The sequence below is a fragment of the Notechis scutatus genome, chromosome 1 (genome assembly GCF_049901735.1).
Source record: "Notechis scutatus isolate UNSWTSFEM ecotype Mainland chromosome 1, rNotScu1.2, whole genome shotgun sequence".
NCBI lineage: Eukaryota > Metazoa > Chordata > Lepidosauria > Squamata > Elapidae > Notechis > Notechis scutatus.
In genome coordinates, this window is record NC_142009.1 from 7,460,233 (window position 1) to 7,482,468 (window position 22,236).

The following is a 22,236-nucleotide window of genomic DNA, read 5'->3' on the forward strand; positions in this document are numbered from 1 at the left end:
CCTCAGACCACCCTTTTTGGCCTTTCCTGATGCTTTTCGGAAGCTTATTTTAGTCCTTTTAGGATTGATTCAGCAATTCAGGGCTCATGCTCAGGAAAGCTGCTGTAGACATTCTACTTTACAGAGGTTTTGCCAATTCAAGTAATCCTCACCTTACTGCCATTCATTCAGTGGTCATTTCAAGTTACAATAGCGCCGAAGAGAGTGACGTAGGGCCAGTTTTCATGCTTACGACCGTTGTAGCACCCCCGTGGTCACGCGATCAAAAGCAGGACGCTCGGCAAAACATGTCCATATTTACGACGGTCCCGGGGTCACACGATCCCCTTTTGCGACCTTCCGATGAGCAAAGCCGATGGGGAAGCCAGATTCCTAGAGCGACCGCCTGAATCACTTAACAACTGCGGCAATTTGCTTAACAGCCGTGGGCAAAAAAAGGTCGTACAATGGGGCACAAGTCACCTAACCACTGTTTTGCTCGGCCAAGGAGATTTGGGGCTCCGTTGTGGTCATAAGTCAAGGACTACCTGTATTTAAGAGTGCCTGGCTTGGCAGGGTCGGGATCATCGGTGACCCTCCGTTGACCTCGGGGAGTGAAAGTTGCAGATCGGAAGTTCCTCGTGGAGAATAACAGTGGTTGACATATTCTGATTTAAATAGCAATGCCCTCCATTTAAAATATGGTTCATTCCTCGGTCAAACTGTCCTTACTCTCTTTAATTGAATTAAGATGGGCAAATGAGTGATATATGGAGGCCGGAGAGAAAGAGAAAACTGTTCCACAAATCTCTGTTCTCCTTTCCCGGATGGTGTAAAACGAATCAATTAAGAGACATGTCAGAGCACCTTTTACACACACACACACACACACACACAAAACACACAACCTTTCCAGCTTGTGAAATTTAAAACGAAAGAAGAATGAATCCCCTTTTTAACCGGAGTAGTTTTATTTTGCACTTCCCACATTTTGCTTTGAGGAAGGAGAGCAACTGGGCAGCGGGGGTGATCTTTCCTTTCCTTTTTCTGTTGTTTGGAAGATCTTGCTGGGTTTCTCGCAACCCTGTGCATCTCGTCGATGCACAAAATGAAAGGAAGGCAGCAGTGAAAAGTTCAATTTGGCACATCTGTAGCAAGGTGTTTTTTTTTTTTTTTAAACCATTGGAAAAGTCGGATCTCTTGTCTACTTTTTTGCAGAAGAGCACTGGGGGTGGCGTCAAGAGAGCAATCAGCTTAGAATCATTACGCTGTCACAAACAGTCTAAATCCACCACCACCCCTTGAATTCTGTTAACTCTTATCTGGGCCAATTTGGTATTGACCATTAGTTTGACTAGATTCTTTTGTATAAATCACCTTAACTGGAACTTAATGCGTGGTCCCAGGTTTATGAATGTAAATGCTGTCATAGTTCAAATGATTTATCTATCTGTCTCCCTCTATCATCTATCAGTCAATCTTTCTGTCTATCGATCTGTCTATCATTTCTGTTTATCCATCTGTCCATCCGTCTCTGTCTCTCTCATGTCTATCTATCCGTCTGTCCATCCATCACCCTGTCTGTCTGTCTATTTATCATCTCTGTCTATCCATCCATCCATCCATCCATCTATCTATCTATCTATCTATCTATCTATCTATCTATCTATCTATCTATCTATCTATCTATCTATCTATCTATCTATCTATCTATCCATGTCTATCCATCTGTCTGTCTGTCTATCTATCTTGTGTGAGGTAACAAAATACAGCATTAATGCGTAAAATTCATAAAAGCCGCATATACAATGTTTATCAAAATGCAAAACAGAACAGTGAATTATTTTAGAAACTCACAATACAAATAATGAATAAAAGTATGAATAAAATTAAATTATGTATGAGCAAGGTACTGGAGTGACTAAACCTGTGGTTGGGGATCTAAATCATTGAACCTTGGACAGCAGCGCTCTCGAGATAATCGATGTATTTCGTGCGGGGATCCAAGGAACCTTCTGAGGGGCCCCCAATACGATAGAAAGTTTGTGGGATGTTCACACAGTCACAGTTAGGATGATCAGCCATCTCCCATTTGTGTTTCCAGCACGGGTAGTCCTCAGCTTACAGCCACAATTGAGCCCAACATTTATGTTGCTAAGTGAGACAGTGAAGTAAATTTTGCCCGATTTTACGACCTTCCTTGTCAATAATTTAAGGGTATTGCTGCAATTTGTTAAGTTAGTAACATGGCTGTTCAGTGAATCTGGCTTCCCCGTTGACTTTGTTTTTTGAGAAGGTCACAAAAGGGGATTATATGACCCCGGGGACACTGCAACCGTCATAAATACGAGTCAGTTGCCAAGCGCCTGAATTTGGATCACGTTACTATGGGGATGCTATAACAGTCGTAAGTGTGAAAAGCGGTCATAAGTCCCTTTTTTCAGTGCCATCGTAACTTTGAACTGTCACTAAGTGAACAGTTGTAAGTTGAGGACTACCTTTTCGGCAACTGCCATGGATGGTTCGGATTGGGTTCATCTCTTTGGAGATTGAATAGAGGCCGTTCTTCAAACTACTCACCCATCTCCACAGGCCCTGTGTGACTGAATCATGACATCGTGAGAGGTCCTTGGTGCTCTCTGAGCTGGGTTGTTTTCTTGCAGACGTTGCATTACCCAACTCAGTAACATTATCAGTGCCAGAAGGGAGAGGGGATTGCAGAAAGGAGGAGGAGGAAGAAGAAGGGGAGAAGGAGAAGGAGGACTACGAGGTCCTCGGTTTCTTGCAGACATTTCATTACCCAACTAGGTAATATCATCAGTGCCAGAAGGGAGTGGGGATTGCAGAAAGGAGGAGGAAGAGGAGAAGGAGGAGGAGAAGGAGGAAGAAGAAGAGGAGGAGGAGGAGGAGGAAGAAGGAGGAGGAAGAGGGGAAGGAAGAGGAGGAGGAGGAAGAAGGAGGACTATGAGGTCCTCGGTTTCTTGCAGACATTTCATTACCCAACTGGGTAATATCATCAGTACCAGAAGGGAGTGGGGATTGCAGAAAGGAGGAGAAGAGGAGGAGGAGGAGAAGGAAGGAGGAGGAAGAGGGGAAGGAGGAGGAGGAGGAGAAGGAAGAAGGAGGAGGAAGAGGGGAAGGAGGAGGAGGAGGAGGAAGGACTATGCAGTCCTCAGTTTCTTGCAGACATTTCATTACCCAACTGGGTAACATCCAGGGGTGGGATGCTACCGGTTCAGCCCGGTTCTATAGAACCGGTAGCTCTGAAGAGCAGCAGACACTGAACCAGTTTGGTGTCTGCTGCTCTGTTTGGCCCACCCGCCTGCCTGGGCTCTTACCTGTCCTTTACTTCCTGCTTTTTCAATCTCAGCTGCTTTGTGCGGCACAGCAGAGGTTGAAAAAGCAGGAAAGAAGAGGCGTTTGAAACGCTGCGTACCTGTGCACAGCGCTTATCACCTGTCCGGGTGGCACAGCTGAGGTTTTAGGAAATTATCTACACACGCACGCAAAACGCACTCTTTACCAGGGCTGGGATTCTACCTGCTGGAGAACCAGCGAATCGTACCACTGGCTGGCCCCGCCCCGCCCCTCCCACTCCCTCCTTACCTGGCGTGCACGCCATCAAACTTCCCTGCTAAATTGCTATTCCCCCCCCTTTTTTTCCCCTGACCATCAGCTGTTCTGCTGTGCCGAGAGATTTAGATTAGCTAGAAAGCAGGAAATCCTTGGGTTTCTTCCTTTCTTGCTAATCTAAAAGCAGAGCTGAGCCTGAAGCTTCTATTATTCAGTGCAGACTCAGATAGCAGATGGCAGAAACACAGAATCTGTGATTCTTTGAGCAACTCCATCTGCCTGCCTGCTTTGCCTGATTTTGGGTAAAAGTTGCTCTTTAAAAAAAAAAAATCCAATGTTTACATATATAGTGTGTTGTGAGTTAACTTTGTGAGTTTGTTTGCTAGCAAATTTTATGAGTTTGCTAGCAAACAAATTTTATGTGACAGACTCAGGTAGCCGATTGCAGAAAGATAGATCTCTGAATGAATCTGTGATTCTGTGAGCAACTCAATCTGCCTGCCTGCTTTGCCTGATTTTGGGTAAAAGTTGCTCTTTTTTTAATAAAAAAATAATATTTACATAAATATTTATAATATTTACATAGAAACCATGCCCAGCCAGTCACATGACCACCAAGCCATGCCCACAAATTAGGCCACACCCATAGAATCGGTTAAGAAATTATAATCCCACCCCTGGTAACATCATCAGTGCTACCTGACATCTTGGAAGCCAGTTACCAAAAGTCTGAATTTTGATCACAAAACAGGGATGCTATAATGGATGCAAGTCTGAAAAACGGTCATCAGTCACTTTTTTCCGTCCCATTGTAACCTCAGTCACTAAACGAACTGTTGTACATTAAGGACTACCTGTCTACTACAGAATCCTGTCTACTACAGAATCTCTGAACTGTGGCTGGACTGCAGGCAGTTTTTCAGTGTTTTGGATGCCATCTGAATTTATGGCGTCCTTAGAAAAGCCATCAGGCTATATAACACTAGAGGCCTCTTGCCAAGGTTTGAGTTGCACAAATAAGCAGCCTGTAAACGGTTTAGGTGACAAATCTGTCACATTTGTCCGGCACTTTGAGAGATTGGGAGAAGAGGGGGGAGTGACAGGACCCTGGGCATCCAAATCCTCTCTTGTAATTGTGTGACAAATCGGATTCCTGGATTGCAGCTGGAAAGCCCTACCCAAGTGGTGTGGGCCCATTAATTTCATCACCCGTGGTCTTGCGCGCAGGCCAGGCCAGATGGCTTGCCGTGAAACGGCCCCGTTTCCGTGTCAGCCACAAACACATCTAGTCTGGGGAAAAAGAAGATTGGAGAGCAATTTCACAGGTTTTTTTTATTCATTTAATTCTTTTTTTTTTTTTTTCATTAGTTAATCTGCCCTAGAGAGGCTTCGAAGATCCCATCAGGTTTTAAGTCGCTCGGTATTTGTGAAATTCCTGGCGCGTCGTGCGAAAAGCTGATCTCCCATCCAAGCTGCTGAACTGGTCCTTAAGATGGCCAGTGGTTAAAAAAAAATTGGGGGGGAGAATGGGGAAAATGTCCAGCCCGGCTTTGATTTAAATGGTTTTATTTTTATTTTTTTTCGTTCGTGTTTAGATTGTTAAAGGAGAATTCGGTATCTACTGATTATCTGTGATATTTTTGTAATTTTATATTGATCACTGTCAACTGCTGAGGATCGAAAAGTGTATAAGCTGAAATAATAAATACAGGCAGTCCTCGGCTTATAACTCAACTCAAATCAAACCATTCATTTAATGACCCTTCAAAGTTACAAAGGCACTGAAGAAAACGATGACTTATGACCTTTATTCACACTTACAACCATTGCGGCATCCCCGTGGTCATGTGATCAAAATTCGGGCACTTGGCATCTGTTTACGGCGGTTGTACTGTCCCGGGGTCACATGTTACTAGCTCGACAACTGCAGTGATTCCTTTAACAACCATGTCAAGAAAAGTCGTAAAATGGGGCAAAATTCACTTAACAACTGTCTTGCTTAGCCACAGAAAATTTGGGCTCAGTTATGGTTGTAAGTCGAGAACTAAATACATAAATAAATTTTAATAGATATTTTGGCAATGATATATATAACGTTCTGATACTTTTATGATGTACCCACATTTTCTTTTCTTTTTTCTTTTCTTTTTTCTTTTCTCTTTTTCTCTTTTCTCTTTTTTTCTTTTTTCTCTCTCTTCTTTTCTTTTACATCTTCATCATTTACAGACCAGGAGTTTGCCGTGTGTCAACTTTCCAGTCTTTACTGTCTCTCTCAGCTAAACTACTCATCAACCGATGCACATAAACCATGGGATTTGTAGTCCCACGAGTACTCAAAAGACCACAACCTATCAATCCCTCCCTTAAGATGAGTCTACAAAGTTTAGCTTTGTGAAAAACCGTTTCGCTTTCTTTTACAAGAAGACTGAAACCAACCCAAGAATGAGCCGATATACGAAATGAATTGAATTGGAGTCAGGTTTAAGAGTGAATTGAAGTGAAATCGCTGGCTGCTTATTTATTTCCGGAATGCATCGTAACTTGAAGCAGAACATAAATAATACGTGTATATCTATAGCATATATAATACTTATATTCGTATGAAAGGAAATACAGATAGTCCTTGACTTACAACAGTTCATTAAAGTGACTGTTCACGGTCACAGTGGCACCAGAAACAGTGATCCATGATCGTTTTTCACACTTATGACCCCACATCACAGAATCAAAATTCAGATGCTTGACAACTGATTCATATTTATGACGGTTGTAGTGCCCTGGAGTCACGTCGTCCCCTTTTTGCAACCTGAACGAATAAACCAGATTCAGCCGTGTGACTCATTCAAGAACTGCCGTGAAATGTGGTGAGGAAAGTCGCAAAATGGTGCAAACTCCCTTCACGACATACATTGTAGGCTCAATCGTGGCTGTAAGTCGAGGACTACCTGTGCTTACTTTAACCCGCGCTGCTAATTTTAATCTTTGACTTGAACAGATTAGCGCTCTCTTCACCGTTTAATCGTTTCGTATGGTTAATTATGGCATCGTAAACTGCCCCCGGATTCGCTCACTAGCATGGGGGGTGGGGCGCTTATTAAATTTAATCAATAAAATGAACGAATGAATGAACAAATGATCTGTCAATTTTTTTCTTGGAAGGCTCAATCCTTTAAAACAGGGGTCCCCAAACTTGGCAACTTTAAGACTTGTGGACGTCAACTCCCAGAATTCTCCAGCCAGCTATGAGTTGAAGTCCACAAGTCTTAAAGTTGCCAAGTTTGGGGACCTCTGCTTTAAAACTTCCTGTTCGGCACATCCCGGCGCCTCTTTAAGCATTTAACCATATATTGATTTTTAATTCAATCTGCGCCCAGGGAATCAAAGTGCATGCAGCACACAGTAGAATGCAAGTGCCACTATGGGTTAAGATCAAGCTGCCATGTCACAGTTGCGGAAAGCTGTTAAGCACTCCCGTTCATTGTGTCTCGACCTCCCCCTTAAGTGCCATTTGTCCTTTAGGCGGTTGGATGAAAGCACCCGGTTCTCGGTGACAATAATTCACCCAAACTCATAAGATTTGTACCCTCACATTGTTGGCCAAACATTAGGGAAAGCCCGCTGCATAATGACACGGCTCAGGACATGGGTGGTGTCACGAGTTTGCAGCGGCCTTCTGGATTAATCCGTGGGTACCTATAGGGTCATGGAAGTCCGGCCTTAAAAAAGCGAGACAGGAAGACGGCCGACTCGTTTGAGCTGAGGTGCTGGAGAAGGCTCCCACGTATCCTTAGACAGCAAAGCCAACCACAGGGGTGGCCTTCAAAAATTTCAGGAACTGCTTCTCTGCTCGGTGGCTGGGTGGGCGTGGCCATGGTGGGCGTGGCCTAGTCGGCCTCCTGCACCATGGTGGGGGGGGGGCTTTTTGCCCTCCCCGGGCTCCGGAGGCTTTCCTCGAGCCTCCGGGAGGGTGAAAATGGCCTCCCTGGGCTCTGGAGGCCCTCCGGAGACTGGAAACAGGCCCGTTCTTGGCCTTCCAGAACTTCTAGGAGACCTGTTTTTTGCCTTCCCAGGCTCCAGAGGCTTTCCTCAAGTCTCCAGGAAGGTGAAAACAGCCTCCCCGGACTCCGGAGGCTCTCTGAAAGCCAGAAACAGGCCCATTTCCGGTCTTTCCAAACTTCCGGATGGCCCGTTTTTCACCCTTCCTCGAGCCTCCTCACGCGCCCTGCACTTACCTGTATCCAAAACAGGCCACGTGGGGACTCCAGGGAGAGGAGGGGAGGGGTGGGTGGGGCCAACCAGGAGTGGGATTTCGGGGGAGGGGTTCTCCGAACTGCGCAGAATCTTGGCTCCCAAACCCCTGCGAACCCCCAGCAGGCCACCCCTGGGTAACCAACAAGCAAGCATTGGAGCGCATAACACCAGACATTGTCACCGGGAGGCAAAATCACGACACCGCATCCCACTTACTTGGGCCATGTTCGTGCGGGGGAATTCACAGGAGAAATTAATTATGTTGGGGAGAGTTAGCGGTCAAAAGAAAGCAGGCCATCAAAGAACGGGACGGCTGGACACCATCAAAGCTGACACCAGTCAGAGCATAGAACAGCTCAACAAGATTGGAAGATGTGGAGAGAATTGGCTCAGAGAATCGCCCTTCATTTGGACACGACCGAGTGGATAACATCATCATCCTCCTTAAAATACATCTGACGTCCCCTTTATTGGTGCAACCCAACCTTGCTTATGCATCAGGCAGCTATGAGCAATTTATAGTCCTTGGCATTAATGGGTTTGATCCATGTTTATTACTCGCCTCTCTCTGCTTTCGTTTATTGGTTTTACCAAAGGAGGTATTATATTTTATTTCTGGTGGTTTTTTCATATGACGGTTGCTTATTTAAGCAATACTGGGATACTAAAAAGCCGAATAGTCTAGTGAAAAGAAGGATTATGGGTGACATGATAGCAGTATTCCAGTATTTGAGGGGCTGCCACAAAGACAAGGGGGTCAATTTATTTTCCAAAGCAACAGAGTGCAGGACAAGCAGCAACAGATGGAAACTAATCAAGGAGAGAAGCAACCTGGAATTAAGGAGAAACATCCTGACAGTGAGAACAATTAACCAATGGAACAACTTGCCACCAGAAGTTGTGGGCACTCCACATCACTGCATGTTTTTAAGAAGAGTCTAGACAGTCATTTATCTGAAATGGTATAGGTTCTCTTGCTTGAGCAGAGGGCTGGACTAGAAGACCTCCAAGGTCCCTTCCAGCTTATTCTATTCTATTCAAATTTAAATACAGGTAGTCCTTGACTTACCACCATTCATTTTGTGAGTGTTTTGAAGTTACAGCAGCACTGCAAAAAGTGACTTAGTTTTTAGTTTACTTTATTGTCATTGCACCTCGTACAATGAAATCAAACACCATCTTCATTGCACATCATGACCATGAAAATAAACACAAACACACATTGTTCACACTCCACACATTGAATTGAAAACCCTGACACCACATCAACACTGCACTATACAGTAGAATTCAAAAGAGCTACTGGGATAGAAACTGTTTTTCAGTCTATTTGTCCTTGCAATATGCTTATGACCCTTACAGTATCCCTGTGTTCACAACATTCGCTTAATAAATGTCTCACAACAACAGAAACTTGGGGCGTAATTGTTGTAAGTTGAGGGCTATGGTACCTGTAATCAAATTTAGAAACTATCCATCTCTAAACAATCCCATTGTTCCATTTTTTCCCCCCAGTGCACTCAAATCAAGCCAGTTATGCAGTCATAACAACCTACATTTATCACTCTGTTGATCAGTACATATGCAGCAGAATTTAAATTCCCTTCAAGGAAGGGTTGATCGCCTCTTTTAAAAATATTGGCCTTTTCAAAGTTTGGAGTCGCCCCAGTTAAAATTTGCCTCTTTCCGTTACCGTATGCTTGCAACAATTAATTTGTTAAAGCTGATTGGGAGTCTTATTAATTAGTACATTAATAAGTGAGTGTAAGTATTGGGAACAGAGGCAGAGGCTGAGTTTTAATTATATTTAAATTTGCATCCTTCATAGCATAAAATTGCTAGAACAAGAAATAAGCAATGAAAAACCACTTGAAATAAAGTAACTCTGGAGTACGAATCGTTTGCACACAACCATAATTTACTTCAACAAGCCAGACATGAACAGCCATCCTTGGCAATTATAATGCAGTGAAGTGATACTGAATACAGTATCAAGCACCTCTTTTGTGGTGACTCCCTCCCTGTGGAACATCATCCCTGTGGAAATAATACTGAAAATAAAATGTTATGGGTCCTCTTCCTTAAGAAGGTCCATGTTGTGAGACCAAGAAGGGCCTTCTCCTTGGTGGCTCCCTCTCTGTGGAACATCATCCCTGTGGAAATAAGACGTTATGGGTCTCCTCCCTTAAGGAGGTCCATCTAGTAGGACCAAGAAGAAGGGCATTCTCCATGGAACATCAACCGTGTGGAAATAAGATGTCATGGACCTCTACCCTGAAGGAGATCCATCTGGTGGGACCAAGAAGAAGGGCGTTCTCCTTGATGGCTCCCTCCCAGTGGAACATCATCCTTGTAGAGATAAGATCGGCTCCCACTTTAATGCTCTTTCAAAAGTCTCTGGCGACTTGGTTTTGCCAATAGGCCTGGGGACCTCGGTGTGGGATGGAGTCCATTAAGTAATGAGTTTAATCGTTGACACCCGAAGGGTGGGAGTTTATTGGGTCTTATATATTTTCCAAACCCCTTTCTTCGTTCAAATAAACGGCGGGTCTGATTTGCCGTGACCCTTCGGGGAGCCACAAGTCGTGTTTTGTGAAAGGGTCCCAGCGCGGAGGAAAGGCTAAACTCGAAAGGACCACAACATCTCTTTATTTGTCTTTTAAAATCGATACCTCCAGCTCAGGATTTTTTTGTGACATTTGCCCAGAGGGGGAACTCCGGTCCCTTCGATCACACTGTGCGTCCATTGTCTTAACTGTCAGGGTTGTAACACGTAAGACTGTTTGCATAGCGTGCTAACTTTGTCCGGGTCAGTTCCAGTCTGGAGCTGTTCAAAATGAAAAACATGCCCCAGTTGGGCTACGAGTCGGGTCAACAGCTGGCAAAAGGATATGGCAATCATTTATATAAATATGCTTTCTCGAGCCTGCACAAAAACATTTCTTTTATTATTATTTAAAAGAAGAAGAAGAGGTCGGGGGGGGGGGAATATAAAAAAAAATCCTCAACCCAACAGCTGGGAAGGGTTGAAAGTAGCCCGAAGGCTAGTTAGTTCCCTTCCAGATGGAAAGGTTAGACTGAGGCTAGCCAGACTTGCTCCGCATAGACTTCCGTTTTGCATTAGAAATAAAAAGCCGACGAGCGAGCGAGTCGGGAGGAAGGGAAGCTGCGAGGGTGTTTTGTGCACTGTTTTTCACCTAACTTAATCAAATAAGCAGAGCATTTCCGCAAGGGAAGCCTTGCCTTGATTGGGCACTCATGCTTGGCGTTCTTCGTGTGTGCTGAACCGCCAGCTCGGCTGCGGCATTTCGCGACTCGCACAAAGGGGATTTGCCATGTGCTCCGGCCTCTTTGGCACCCGTTGGGAGAATCGGCCCGCAGCGGGATGCAGAAGTGAGTGCCACGGCTCCTTGCTGCCTTTGAATTTCGATGCCGGAGGACTTCGTTGCAGGCCCCTCCAAGTTATGGAGAAGGAAAGGATCTTCCCATGAAAGCCCAGTTAAATATAACCACTTTCCCTCCCCCCTCCCTGGTTTCTTTGGTCACACGCAATGTGAGAAGTAATGAAAGACCAAAGGCAAGGTAAGGACTGTTATCAGCCACTACGTAGAATTACAGGCAGAAAACTAGCAGAGTGAACACCCAACTAGCAGTCAGAAGAAATAATGAAAGTTAATTGCACAGTGCATGGACAGACTGAACCACAGTTTCAACTGGGCAAGGATGAGCAGCCAAGATCAAGCCACATCTCAAAATTCTTGGGAATTCCTGAAAACCTAGCAATCAAAACAATTTGCCATCAATAGGCGCACAGAGATAAACGACATCTACATACCATTAAAAAGAGACAATCAAAAAGCTAAAATATCTCCTGGTTAGCCATTAAGTCAGTTCTTCTAAACTGGATTTGCCTTTCTCCCTTCCGGGGAAAGCTTTCAAGAGAAAGTGGCATTTTGATCTCTACAGAAAACCTGCACAATGGATGGATAGACTGAACCATAGTTTTAACTGGGAAACTGTGAGCATCCTAGACCAAACAAAATCCAAAAAAATTCTAGAGAATTCCTGGAAACCTGGCACTCAGACAGACTGATATCAACAGGCACATTGAGATAAACAACATCTACATACCATTCAAAAGAGACATAAGAGCCGAAAAGGAAAGAAGACTAAAACAGCTCTTCACTAGCAGTCAACAAACAGATGAGCAGAGATTAACTTCGAGAGTAATATTAGAGTAATACTAGAGTTGAAAGGGACCTTGGAGGTCATCTAGTCCAAATCCTCCCAAGTAGGAGACCCTATACCATTTCTGACAGGTGGCTGTTCAGTCTCTCCTTGAAAGCCTCCAGTGATGAAGCTCCCACAACTTCCGAGGGCAACTTCTGTTCCATTGGTCGATTGTTCTCACTGTCAGAAAGTTTCTCCTTATTTCTAGCTTGAATCTCTCCCTGTTCAGTTTCCATCCATTGTTCCTTGTCTGGCCTTCAGGTGCCTTGGAAAGCAGCTTGAGCCCTTCCTCTCTGTGGCAGCCCCTCAAATATCGGAACACTGCCATCATGTCACTAGACTAGCCATACCTAGTTCTTGCAACCATTCTTCATATGTTTTGATCTCCAGAGCTGGGAGTTGGACTAGAAAGCCTCCAAGGTCCCTTCTCTAACCCTGTGGTTCTAGGTTCTGTCTTTTAAGTTAAACCGTCCGTTCGCCTGTGCTTATACCCTGCCTCTGTTTGGAAAGAGCAATGTTCTTTTAATTCATGAATATTGGGCATTTAAAGGAAAGCGGGTGGGAGGATGCGAATGAAGGTAGACGTAGGAATTTCCACTGCAGATATTCACTGGGGTGTAACTTCAGTGGAAGCCGCGAGGATGTACTTGCACACATGAAAACTGTGTGTTTGAATCTCCTCTGAATTCATTCATGGGTGCTGCGTGCCTTGTATCACCCTTCCTTCCTTCTTTCCTTCCTTTCTTCCTCCCTCCCTTCACTTTTTCTTCCCTTTCTCTTCCTTCCTTTTTTCTTTCTCTTTCTTTCCTTCCTTTTCTCTTTCTTTCTCTCTCCCTCCCTCCTCCCTCGCTCCTTCTCCTTGCCTTGCCCTTTTTTTCTCCTTCCTTCCTTCCCCTTCTTTCCTTTTCTTTCTTTCCTTTTCTTTGTTTCCTTTCCTTTCTTTCTCTCTTTTTTCTTTCTTTCTTTCTTTCTCTTTCTTTCTTTCTTTCTTTCTTCTTTCTTTTTCTTTTTCTTTTTCTTTCTTTCCTTTCTTTTCTTCTTTCTTTCTTTCTTTCTTTCTTTCTTTCTTTCTTTCTTTCTTTCTTTCTTTCTTTCTTTCTTTTTTTCTCTTTCTTCCAAGCCGCCAAAGGAGGAAATTTAAAACTACCTGAAGAACCTCCTTCTACCTTATTCTGGGACCCTGAAGGCCTTAACCTCTTGACCCTGGAGGTTAGGGGTCTCGTGCTTTTTTATCCTCCTTGATTCCTGGGTATCTGCCCACTTCCTTCTACACATTAGTGCCTTGTTATATACGGAAATTAGAAACACCATTTCGGGCCTGCTGGAGGCCATGGTCTCCTTGTCAGATAAGACCCCACTTCACCTATTCAACCCCTTGCTGTAAATGGAAAAGAGAGAAGGAAGAAAGAGCACTCTTTAGCTATTTGGACAGATTTTTTTTTTTTAAAAAAAAACCAGTTCTGCTTCCAAAAATTTGCATACAGGCAGTCCCTGACTTACAACGATTTGTTTAATGATCTAAGTTACAATGGCACTGAAAAAATGACTTACGACTGTTTTTCATACTTACGACTCTTGCAGCATTCTTGGTCATGTGATCGAAATTCAGATGTTTGCCAACTGACTCCTATTTATGACGGTTGCAGTGTCCCCTGGGCGATGTGATTTACATTTGGATGCTTGACAACTGGTTCATACTTACGACCGTCTCAGTGTCCCCCGGGTCATGAGATGCGACTTTCCGATAAGCAAAGTCAAGGGGGGGAGGAAGCCAGATTCACTTAACAACCGAGTTATACTCATTTAATAACCGCAAGGATTCACTCGGCAACTCTGGTGGAGAAAGGTCCTTAAAATGGGGCAAAACTCCCTTTTAACCGCTGTCTCGCTTGGCAGCAGAAATTCCGGGCTCACTGGTGGTCATAAGTCGAAAGACGACTGTAGCGGATTTTAAAAATAGCCCGTCAAATTCGCCGGCTGACCTTCCAGCCTGGTTTGAGCTGCCCGTATTTTAGCCCAACTACCGCAGCCCGTGGTGAATCAGCAAGCAGGAGGCCGAAGTCTGGCCCGGCCCATTGCGAGAGGCGTTTATGTCCACTCGCAGCTGGAGTTTTGGCAAAGTGCAGTTCCTGCTGTTAAACACGGTGACCCTGTTGCCTGTGATTTACTGACTGATTCTCAAACACTTCCTCACTCTGTGTGGTTTAATAGACTCTCCTTAACATTTCTTCAGGCGCTCCTGCCCGAAGTTTTCTGCAGATCTTTATAAAATAAAATAAAATAAAAATAAAATTCTTGCCATCAGAAAACGTCTCCTCTTCTGCATTTTTTTAAATTTTAAAGTCCATGCTTCTTCTTCTTCTTCTTTTTTTTTTTTTTTTTTTTTGCGGGGGAGGTCTGTTTAGGGAAAAACAAATTTTGGAGCATGAAGTATCCCGAACACACATCCCAGTTCCTTCGGCTAAAAATAAAGTCCGGGTCGTGTGAACCGGTGCCAAAATATGGAGACTCACGTTCTTTGAAAGGACCTTCATATTTGCTAGTTTTTTTTTTCCTTTTCTTCCCATAATATTCCAGGGCTGGGTTTTTGTTTTGTTTTTTTGTTCTCGCTTCCTCCCTCTCTCTCTTTCTCAGTGTTTTCTTCCCACATTGGCGTCTCTATACTAGAATGTGAAAAACAGGAAGCTGGGTTTTTTAAAAAAAATCACATATCAGCATTAAAAATAACTGTCATCTTTTGCCCAGGAATGGGTTTTTGTTTTTTGCAAAAAAAATTAAAATTAAAAGGGTTCATACAAAAATTATATTCAGGATTGGTGATTGCAGAAGAGGCTTAAAAATTCCCTAGATAGATAGATAGATGATAGATAGATAGATAGATAGATAGATAGATAGATAGATAGATAGAGATAGAGAGAGAGAGAGAGAGAGAGAGAGAGAGAGAGAGAGAGAGTGAAGAGATAGAGAGAGAGAGAGAGAGAGAGAGATAAACAGAGAAAAGAGATGGAGAGTGAGAGAGATGATAGACAGACAGATACAGAGGTGGTGAGAGAAAGGATAGATAGATAGATAGATAGATAGATAGATAGATAGATAGGTAGGTAGGTAGATAGATAAAGAGGTAAAGTGAGAATGAGAGAAAGAGGGTAGATAGGTAGATTAAATAAACTTATATAGCTGCCCAAGTCACATATAGGTGACTCTGGAGGGCGTATAAAATGTAAAAAAAGGCCACCATATAATAAAAACCAATAAAACACACATACCAGCCTCCATGGCAGCAACAACACAATCAAATCAGCCGCTTGATTGGCTCCATCTCCATTCGGGGTTCCTGCTGACAAAACTACATTTTAAAAGCCTTTCAGAAAAGCAACAGGCAACGTGGGGGCCAGCCATACCTCAAGAGGAATGATGTTCCACAGAGAAGGAGCCACCACTGAGAAGGTCCTTTTTTTGTGGTCCCTCCAGATGAGAGTCCCTAATTGCTGGGACCCATAATGTGCTCTGCCTTCACATTCTGCTGGAAAGGGCCATAAAAATATCTAGTCAAGGAGCTAAATACCATCAGTGCATTGGTATGATACTCAATTGTACAGCTGCACCTCAGACAACCAAGTGATTTCATCAAAGTGCTTTCTCAACGCCTGGAGATTATGTGGGTCTAACATGGGGAGGTAATTGACTTCGGCTCAATCCAGAGAAGACTCGGTACTGTGGATTTGGGGGGTTGTTACCTGTCTCTTGTAATTTTCCATTGTTGATGCTGAATGGGGTAACATTTCCCAGTGCTTCGATCCCCCTAGTCATGTAGCTTCTGCTCGAGGACATTTTGCCCAGGGACATTTGGTAGGTCGGTGGCATCCATTTGTAGATCAAGGGTCACCGTCACTGATGTTTTAGTCTCCTCTGTGAGGCTGCCCTTGAAGTGTATTTGTGTGGTATATAGATAATGTTCATCTCTTTGTGCCTATTGATTAATCTTGTTAATACCATTCAGCCAAGAGGTGTTTTAGCTTTTCTGATCAGGAGGTGTTTTTGCTTTTTGATTGTCTCTTTTCAGTGGTATGTAGATGTTGTTTATCTATTTGTGCCTGTTGATGGTATTAATCTTGTTGTTAATACCATCCAACCAGGAGCTGTTTTAAGCTTTTCTGACCAGTTTTCATTTTTTGATTGTCTCTTTGCAATGGTACGTAAATGTTATTTATCTGTATGTACCTGTTGATGGTATTAAATGGGGTGTTAATACCATCCAGCCAGGTGTTTTAGCTTTTCCGACCAGGAGGCAATTTTTGCTTTGTGATTGTCTGTTTGCAATGGTATGTGGACGTTGTTTATCTCTGTGTGCCCATCGACGGCCAATTTGTCTAAGTCCCAGGCTTCCAGGAATTCTCTTTCATTTTTGGACGTGGCTTGGTTTAGGATGCTCACGTTTTCCCAGTTCAAACTACAGCTCAGTCTGTCCATGTGTTGCACAATTAAGAGGTTTTGCAATAGTGGCAAATATCTGTAGGATGAGGGGGATTAATTAAGATGTTTTCATTGGGACTGCTAGTTGCTGTTCATGGATGCACTCTGCTAGTCTTCTGCCCGGTTTGTCCCTTTCGTTTTTGTTTTGTTTTGTTTGAGAAAGAAGGTGAATTGCATCCTTCAGTTGCATTTTCCCCCCTTTCAACCCCTCGCCCTGTTTTGAAAGGCGGGGATCCTCGACTCGGTTGCTGCTAGGAGGAATTTAATCAGGGGGTTGTCACAATGAAGAAATTCAGCCGCTCTTTTGATGGCTGTTCCAGGGCTCTGTCTTTGTGAGCAGACAGGAAGCTGGAAAGACTAATGTTCAGCAGATGACAGTCCTTCAATCCAGTTAGTGGCCTTTGGGAGAGGCAAGCCGTTCAACCCAGCATAGAGGCTACATTATGTCGGCCATCCTCAGCCAGCCCGAGAAGTGATTAAGATGCTGGCACTAAATAAAAACTGGCCATTGAGGAGCTCCTGCCCCGAGGACTTAATTCCAGATCAAATTTTGCTGCCCTGCACAGGAACAATGGTGGCCCAGTGCTTTCCTGTCTCCTTTTTGTCACGTTGCACAAAGGCAGCCCCTGAACGGCTCTTCCGAAGGACAACGGGCCCCTCTCGATGCCCGGCCAGGCCCGAAGAGAGACAAGGGAAGCCATACAAAAACACCCCCCCACACACATTTTAAAAATACATTTTACACCGCCCTTGACATTTGGAAGAGAAAAAAGAAGAAAACCTGTGGAAATTCCATCTGCCCTTCGGCCATCGAGGGTTCCTGGTTTGGTTTTGGGCCACCTCCGTTCCTTTCCTCTTCCCCCCCTTCACTCCCCCCTCCCCGATCTTGATCTTTGAAATTCCGGCCCTTAGAAAAAAAGCCAAATTTGGAAGGAGGAGGAGGAGGGAAGAGAGGAAAAGTTAAAGAAAGAGCAAGACTTTATCGCACTTGGGAGAGTGTGATGAAAAGCGGAGTTGCAGTTGGACTAGGTCCGTGATGGCGAACCTATGGCACACGTGCCACAAGTGGCATGCCATTTGTGCTGGACTCGTGAGCCGCAGGCAAAATTACCTCACTGCGCATGCACTGCGCCTCCCAGCTGATTTTCGGTCCATTGGGGGGCCTTTTTCGGCCTCCCAGAGGCTTGAGGAAAGCTTGTGCAGCCTTTGCAGGCCCAAAAATAGGCCCGTTTCGTCACTTCCTGTATTTCCAGAAATACCGGAAGTGACTAAACGGGCCTATTTTTCGCCCTGCAAAGACTGTAGAAACTTTCCTCAAGCCTCTAGGAAGGCCGAAAAAGGCCTCAAATGGGCCGAAAAATCAGCTGGGAGGCGCAGTGCAGGTAAGGAGCGTTGCGGGGGGATTGCGCGTGCATGTGCAGGGGGCGTGGGGGTTGTACACATTGCCTTCTGGGTGCTGGCGTGTAAGCGCCACACAATTTTTTGCACAGGAGCTCAAAAAGGTTAGCCACCACTGGACTAGGTGAACTAAGTTGGATTAGGAGCAGGGAGACCCAGATCGATTGATCAATCTGCCTTTGTCCATATGTCTGTCTGTCTAGCTATCATACATACATACATACATACATACATACATACATAATCTATATCTCTGCCTGCCTGCCTCTATCTATCTATCTATCTATCTATCTATCTATCTATCTATCTATCTATCTATCTATCTATCATCTATCTCATCTATCTATCTATCTATCTATCTATCTATCTATCTATCTATCTATCTATCTATCTATCTATCATCTATCTCATCTATCTATCTATCATCTATCTCATCTATCTATCTATCTATCTATCTATCTATCTATCTATCTATCTATCTATCTATCTATCTATCTATCTATCTATCATCTATCTCATATTTATCTATCTATCTATCTATCTATCTATCTATCTATCTATCATCTATCTCATCTATCTATCTATCATCTATCTCATCTATCATGTCTGTCTGTCTGTCTGTATGTATATCTATCAAAATTCATCACGTTTGAGGCCAAAATTTCTGTTGTGGAGGAGAAACTTTCTGAGAACAAAGTGAGAACAATCAACCAATGGAACAGAAATTGCTTTTGGAAGTTGTGGGAGCTTCATCACTGGAAGCTTTCAAGAAGAGATTGGATTGTCATCTTGTCAGAAATGGTGTAGGGTCTCCTGCTTGGGCAGGGAGTTGGACTAGATGACCTACGAGGTCCCTTCAACTCTGATTATGTGTTATTCGTTATCTGTTAAGACAGTTGTCAAGTAAATTTTGCCCCATTTTACAACCCTTCTTGCCATAGTGGTTAAGTGAATTACTGCAGTTCTCAAGTTAGTAACACGGTTGCTAAGTGAATCTGGCTCCCCCGTTGACTTTGCTTGTCAGAAGGTCACAAAAGGGGATCCCATGACCCCCCCAGGATACTGCAACCGTCATAAATAGAAGTCACTTGCCAAGCATCTGAATTTTGATCATGTAACCATGGGGATTGTGCAACAGCTGTAAGTGTGAAAAATGATCATGTCACTTTTTTTCAGTGCTGTTGTAACTTTGAATAATCACTAAATGAACTGTTGTAAGTCAAGAACTACCTGTATTGGGCTTGATGTTTCCAACTTCTTTGAGATGCCACCAGGGCCAAATATCCAGAATTATATTTCAAGGAAGGAAGGAAGGAAAGGAAGGAAAGGAAGGAAAGAAGGAAAGAAGGAAAGAAAGGAAGAGAAGGAGGTAAAGAGGGGAGGGAGGGAGGAGAGAGGAAAGAAAGAAGTATGGGGAGGGAAGGAAGGGTAGGAAGGAAGGAGCATGGGGAGAGAGGGAAGGAAGGAAGGGAGAGAAGGAGGTAAAGAGGGAGGGAGGAGAGAGGAAAGAAAGAAGCATGGGGACGGAAGGAAGGAAGGAAGGAGCATGGGGAAAGAGGGAAGAGAGAAGGAGATAAAGAGGAAGGGAGGGAGTAAGAAGAGAGGAAAGAAAGAAAGAAAGAAAGAAAGAAAGAAAGAAAGAAAGAAAGAAAGAAAGAAAGAAAGAAGCATGGGGAGGGAAGGAAGAGTAGGAATGAAGGAGCATGGGGAGAGAGGGAAGGAAGGAAGGGAGAGAAGGAGGTAAAGAGGGAGGGAGGGGAGAGGAAAGAAAGAAGCATGGGGATGGAAGGAAGGAAGGAAGGAGCATGTGGAAAGTGGGAAGGAGAGAAGGAGATAAAGAGGAAGGGAGGGAGTAAGAAGAGAGGAAAGAAAGAAAGAAAGAAAGAAAGAAAGAAAGAAAGAAAGAAAGAAAGAAAGAAAGAAAGAAAGAAAGAAAGAAGCATGGGGAGGGAAGGAAGAGTAGGAATGAAGGAGCATGGGGAGAGAGGGAAGGAAGGGAGAGAAGGAGGTAAAGAGGGAGGGAGGAGAGAGGAAAGAAAGAAGCATGGGGATGGAAGGAAGGAAGGAAGGAGCATGTGGAAAGTGGGAAGGAGAGAAGGAGATAAAGAGGAAGGGAGGGAGTAAGAAGAGAGGAAAGAAAGAAAGAAAGAAAGAAAGAAAGAAAGAAAGAAAGAAAGAAAGAAAGAAAGAAAGAAAGAAAGAAAGAAAGAAAGAAGCATGGGGAGGGAAGGAAGAGTAGGAATGAAGGAGCATGGGGAGAGAGGGAAGGAAGGGAGAGAAGGAGGTAAAGAGGAGGGAGGAGAGAGGAAAGAAAGAAGCATGGGGATGGAAGGAAGGAAGGAAGGAGCATGTGGAAAGTGGGAAGGAGAGAAGGAGATAAAGAGGAAGGGAGGGAGTAAGAAGAAAGAAAGAAAGGAAGGAAGGAAGGAAGGAAGGAGCATGGGGAGGGAAGGAAGGAAGGAAGGGAGCCTGGGGAGGGAAGGAAGGAAGGAAGGAGCATGGGGAGGGAAGGAAGGAAGGAAGGGAGCCTGGGGAGAAAGGGATGGGAAGAAGGAGCTGTATAATATTACACAGAGCAGGAGACAAATGGATGACGACCTTCCTTCTAAAGGGGAAAAAAAAAACGGGGGAAGATTTCGGCTCCCGGCCTCAAGGCAGCCCCCCTCAGCAGGCACCATCCTCGCTGACCCCCCGTCCCCTCCGACCCGCCCTTTCCACGCCACGCCACCCGCAGCAGCCCCGTCCGGGTCCCGCCCGATCCCTCAGGGCCGCCTTTGGCTTCGACGAGGCCCTCCGCGTCCTCTCTTGCGTCGCCCGCTCTCTCCTTCCGAGGAGGAGGAGAAGAAGCCGCGTCCCCGTCCCCTGTTTTCTTTCCCCCCGCGCGGGTCCAAAATAAAAGTGGACTCAACGGAGGGAGAGGTTAACATATTCCGGGGCTGGAGAGCACAGGGCTTTTCCTTCATTCACGGCCGGCCCGCCCTGGCTGTGTGGGCAATCACGGCGGGCCCCGATGTGGGGGGAAACTCTTTTGATTGAAGAATCCGAATATCGTCGGAGGGGGGTGAATAATGGCCACTGTGCTTCGGCCGGGCCCGCCGGACGAGAGAACAAGCGGCCCATTCTTAGCGGGGAAACTGAAATGCCATTGTTGCCCCGGCCGCGGTACAGAAACCCTACACAGAAACAAGAGGGGGGGCGGGAAATATTCCAAACTTGACAGATTTGTATCCTAAATAGTCCCGGGCTCCTTTCGTGGAAGCACGGGAGCGTTTGGCCGGCAAGAAGTCCGTTTCAAAGGCTGCCAGCTCTTCCAGTGTGGCTGGTGGGGGCGGAGGGAGGGAAGGAAGGAAGGAAGGAAGGAACATTTTGGGTCTGTCCAGATTCAGAGGTCTGGAGATAAACTGGAAAAATGAATTGAAAGAGGGAGGGGGAGAAAGAGAAGGAAGGAAGGAAGGAAGGAACAAGGAAAGACAGGGAAAGAAAGAAGTGATAGATGGAAAGGAAGGAAAGGAAGGAGGGAGGGAGGATGGGAGGAAGGAACAAGGACGGACAAGGAAGAAAAGAAGTGATAGATGGAAAGAAAGGAAAGGAAGAGGGAAGGGAAGAAAGTAAGGAACAAGGGAGGACAGGGAAGGAAAGAAGTAATAGATGGAAAAAAAGGAAAAAAGAGGAAAGGAAAGGAAGGAACAAGGAAGAAAGGAAGGAACGGAAGAACGGAAGGAAAAAAGTGATGGGTAGAAAGGAAAGGAAGAGGGAAGGGAAGGAAGGAACAAGGAAGGAAAGGGAAGAAAAAAGTGATAGATGGAAAGAAAGGAAAGGAAGAGGGAGGGGAAGAAAGGGAGGAACAAGGAAGGACAGGGAAGGAAAGAAGTAATAGATGGAAAGAAAGGAAAAAAAGAGGAAAGGAAGGAACAAGGAAGAAAGGAAGGAACAGGGAAGAACGGAAGGGAAGAAGTGATAGAAAGGAAGAGGGAAGGGAAGGAAGGAACAAGGAAGGAAAGGGAAGAAAAGAAGTGATAGATGGAAAGAAAGGAAAGGAAGAGGGAGGGGAAGAAAGGAAGGAACAAGGAAGGAAGGACAGGGAAGGAAAGTAGTGATAGATGGAAAGGAAGAGGAAAGGAAAGGACTAGAACTCATCATCACCTGGTAATTGGCCCAAAGTCACCCAGACATCTTTCATGCCTAAGGTGGGACTAGAACTCCCGGTCTCCTGCTGATTGGCCCAGAATCACCCAGCTGACTTTCATGCCTAAAGCAGAACTAGGACTCTCCATCTCCTGGTGATTGTCCCAAAGTCACCCAGACATCTTTCATGCCTAAGGCGGGACTTGA

General features: G+C 44.7%; 1 protein-coding gene across 10 annotated transcripts in view; it reads left to right on the top strand.

Moving 5' to 3' along the window:
* BCAS3 (BCAS3 microtubule associated cell migration factor) overlaps positions 1-22,236 on the top strand; it is a 624,015-nt gene that overhangs the window by 420,184 nt on the left and 181,595 nt on the right. For 4 of the 10 annotated variants that reach the window (XM_087956198.1, XM_087956193.1, XM_087956204.1 and 1 more), the window contains one exon: positions 5,779-6,685. The exons of the other annotated variants lie outside the window; for them this stretch is intronic. In XM_087956198.1, the coding sequence (XP_087812324.1) occupies positions 5,779-5,873 (95 nt within the window). In that variant the 3' untranslated portion in view covers positions 5,874-6,685. Of the gene's footprint in view, positions 1-5,778; positions 6,686-22,236 lie in introns of those variants that run through there. 10 annotated transcript variants of the gene reach the window in all.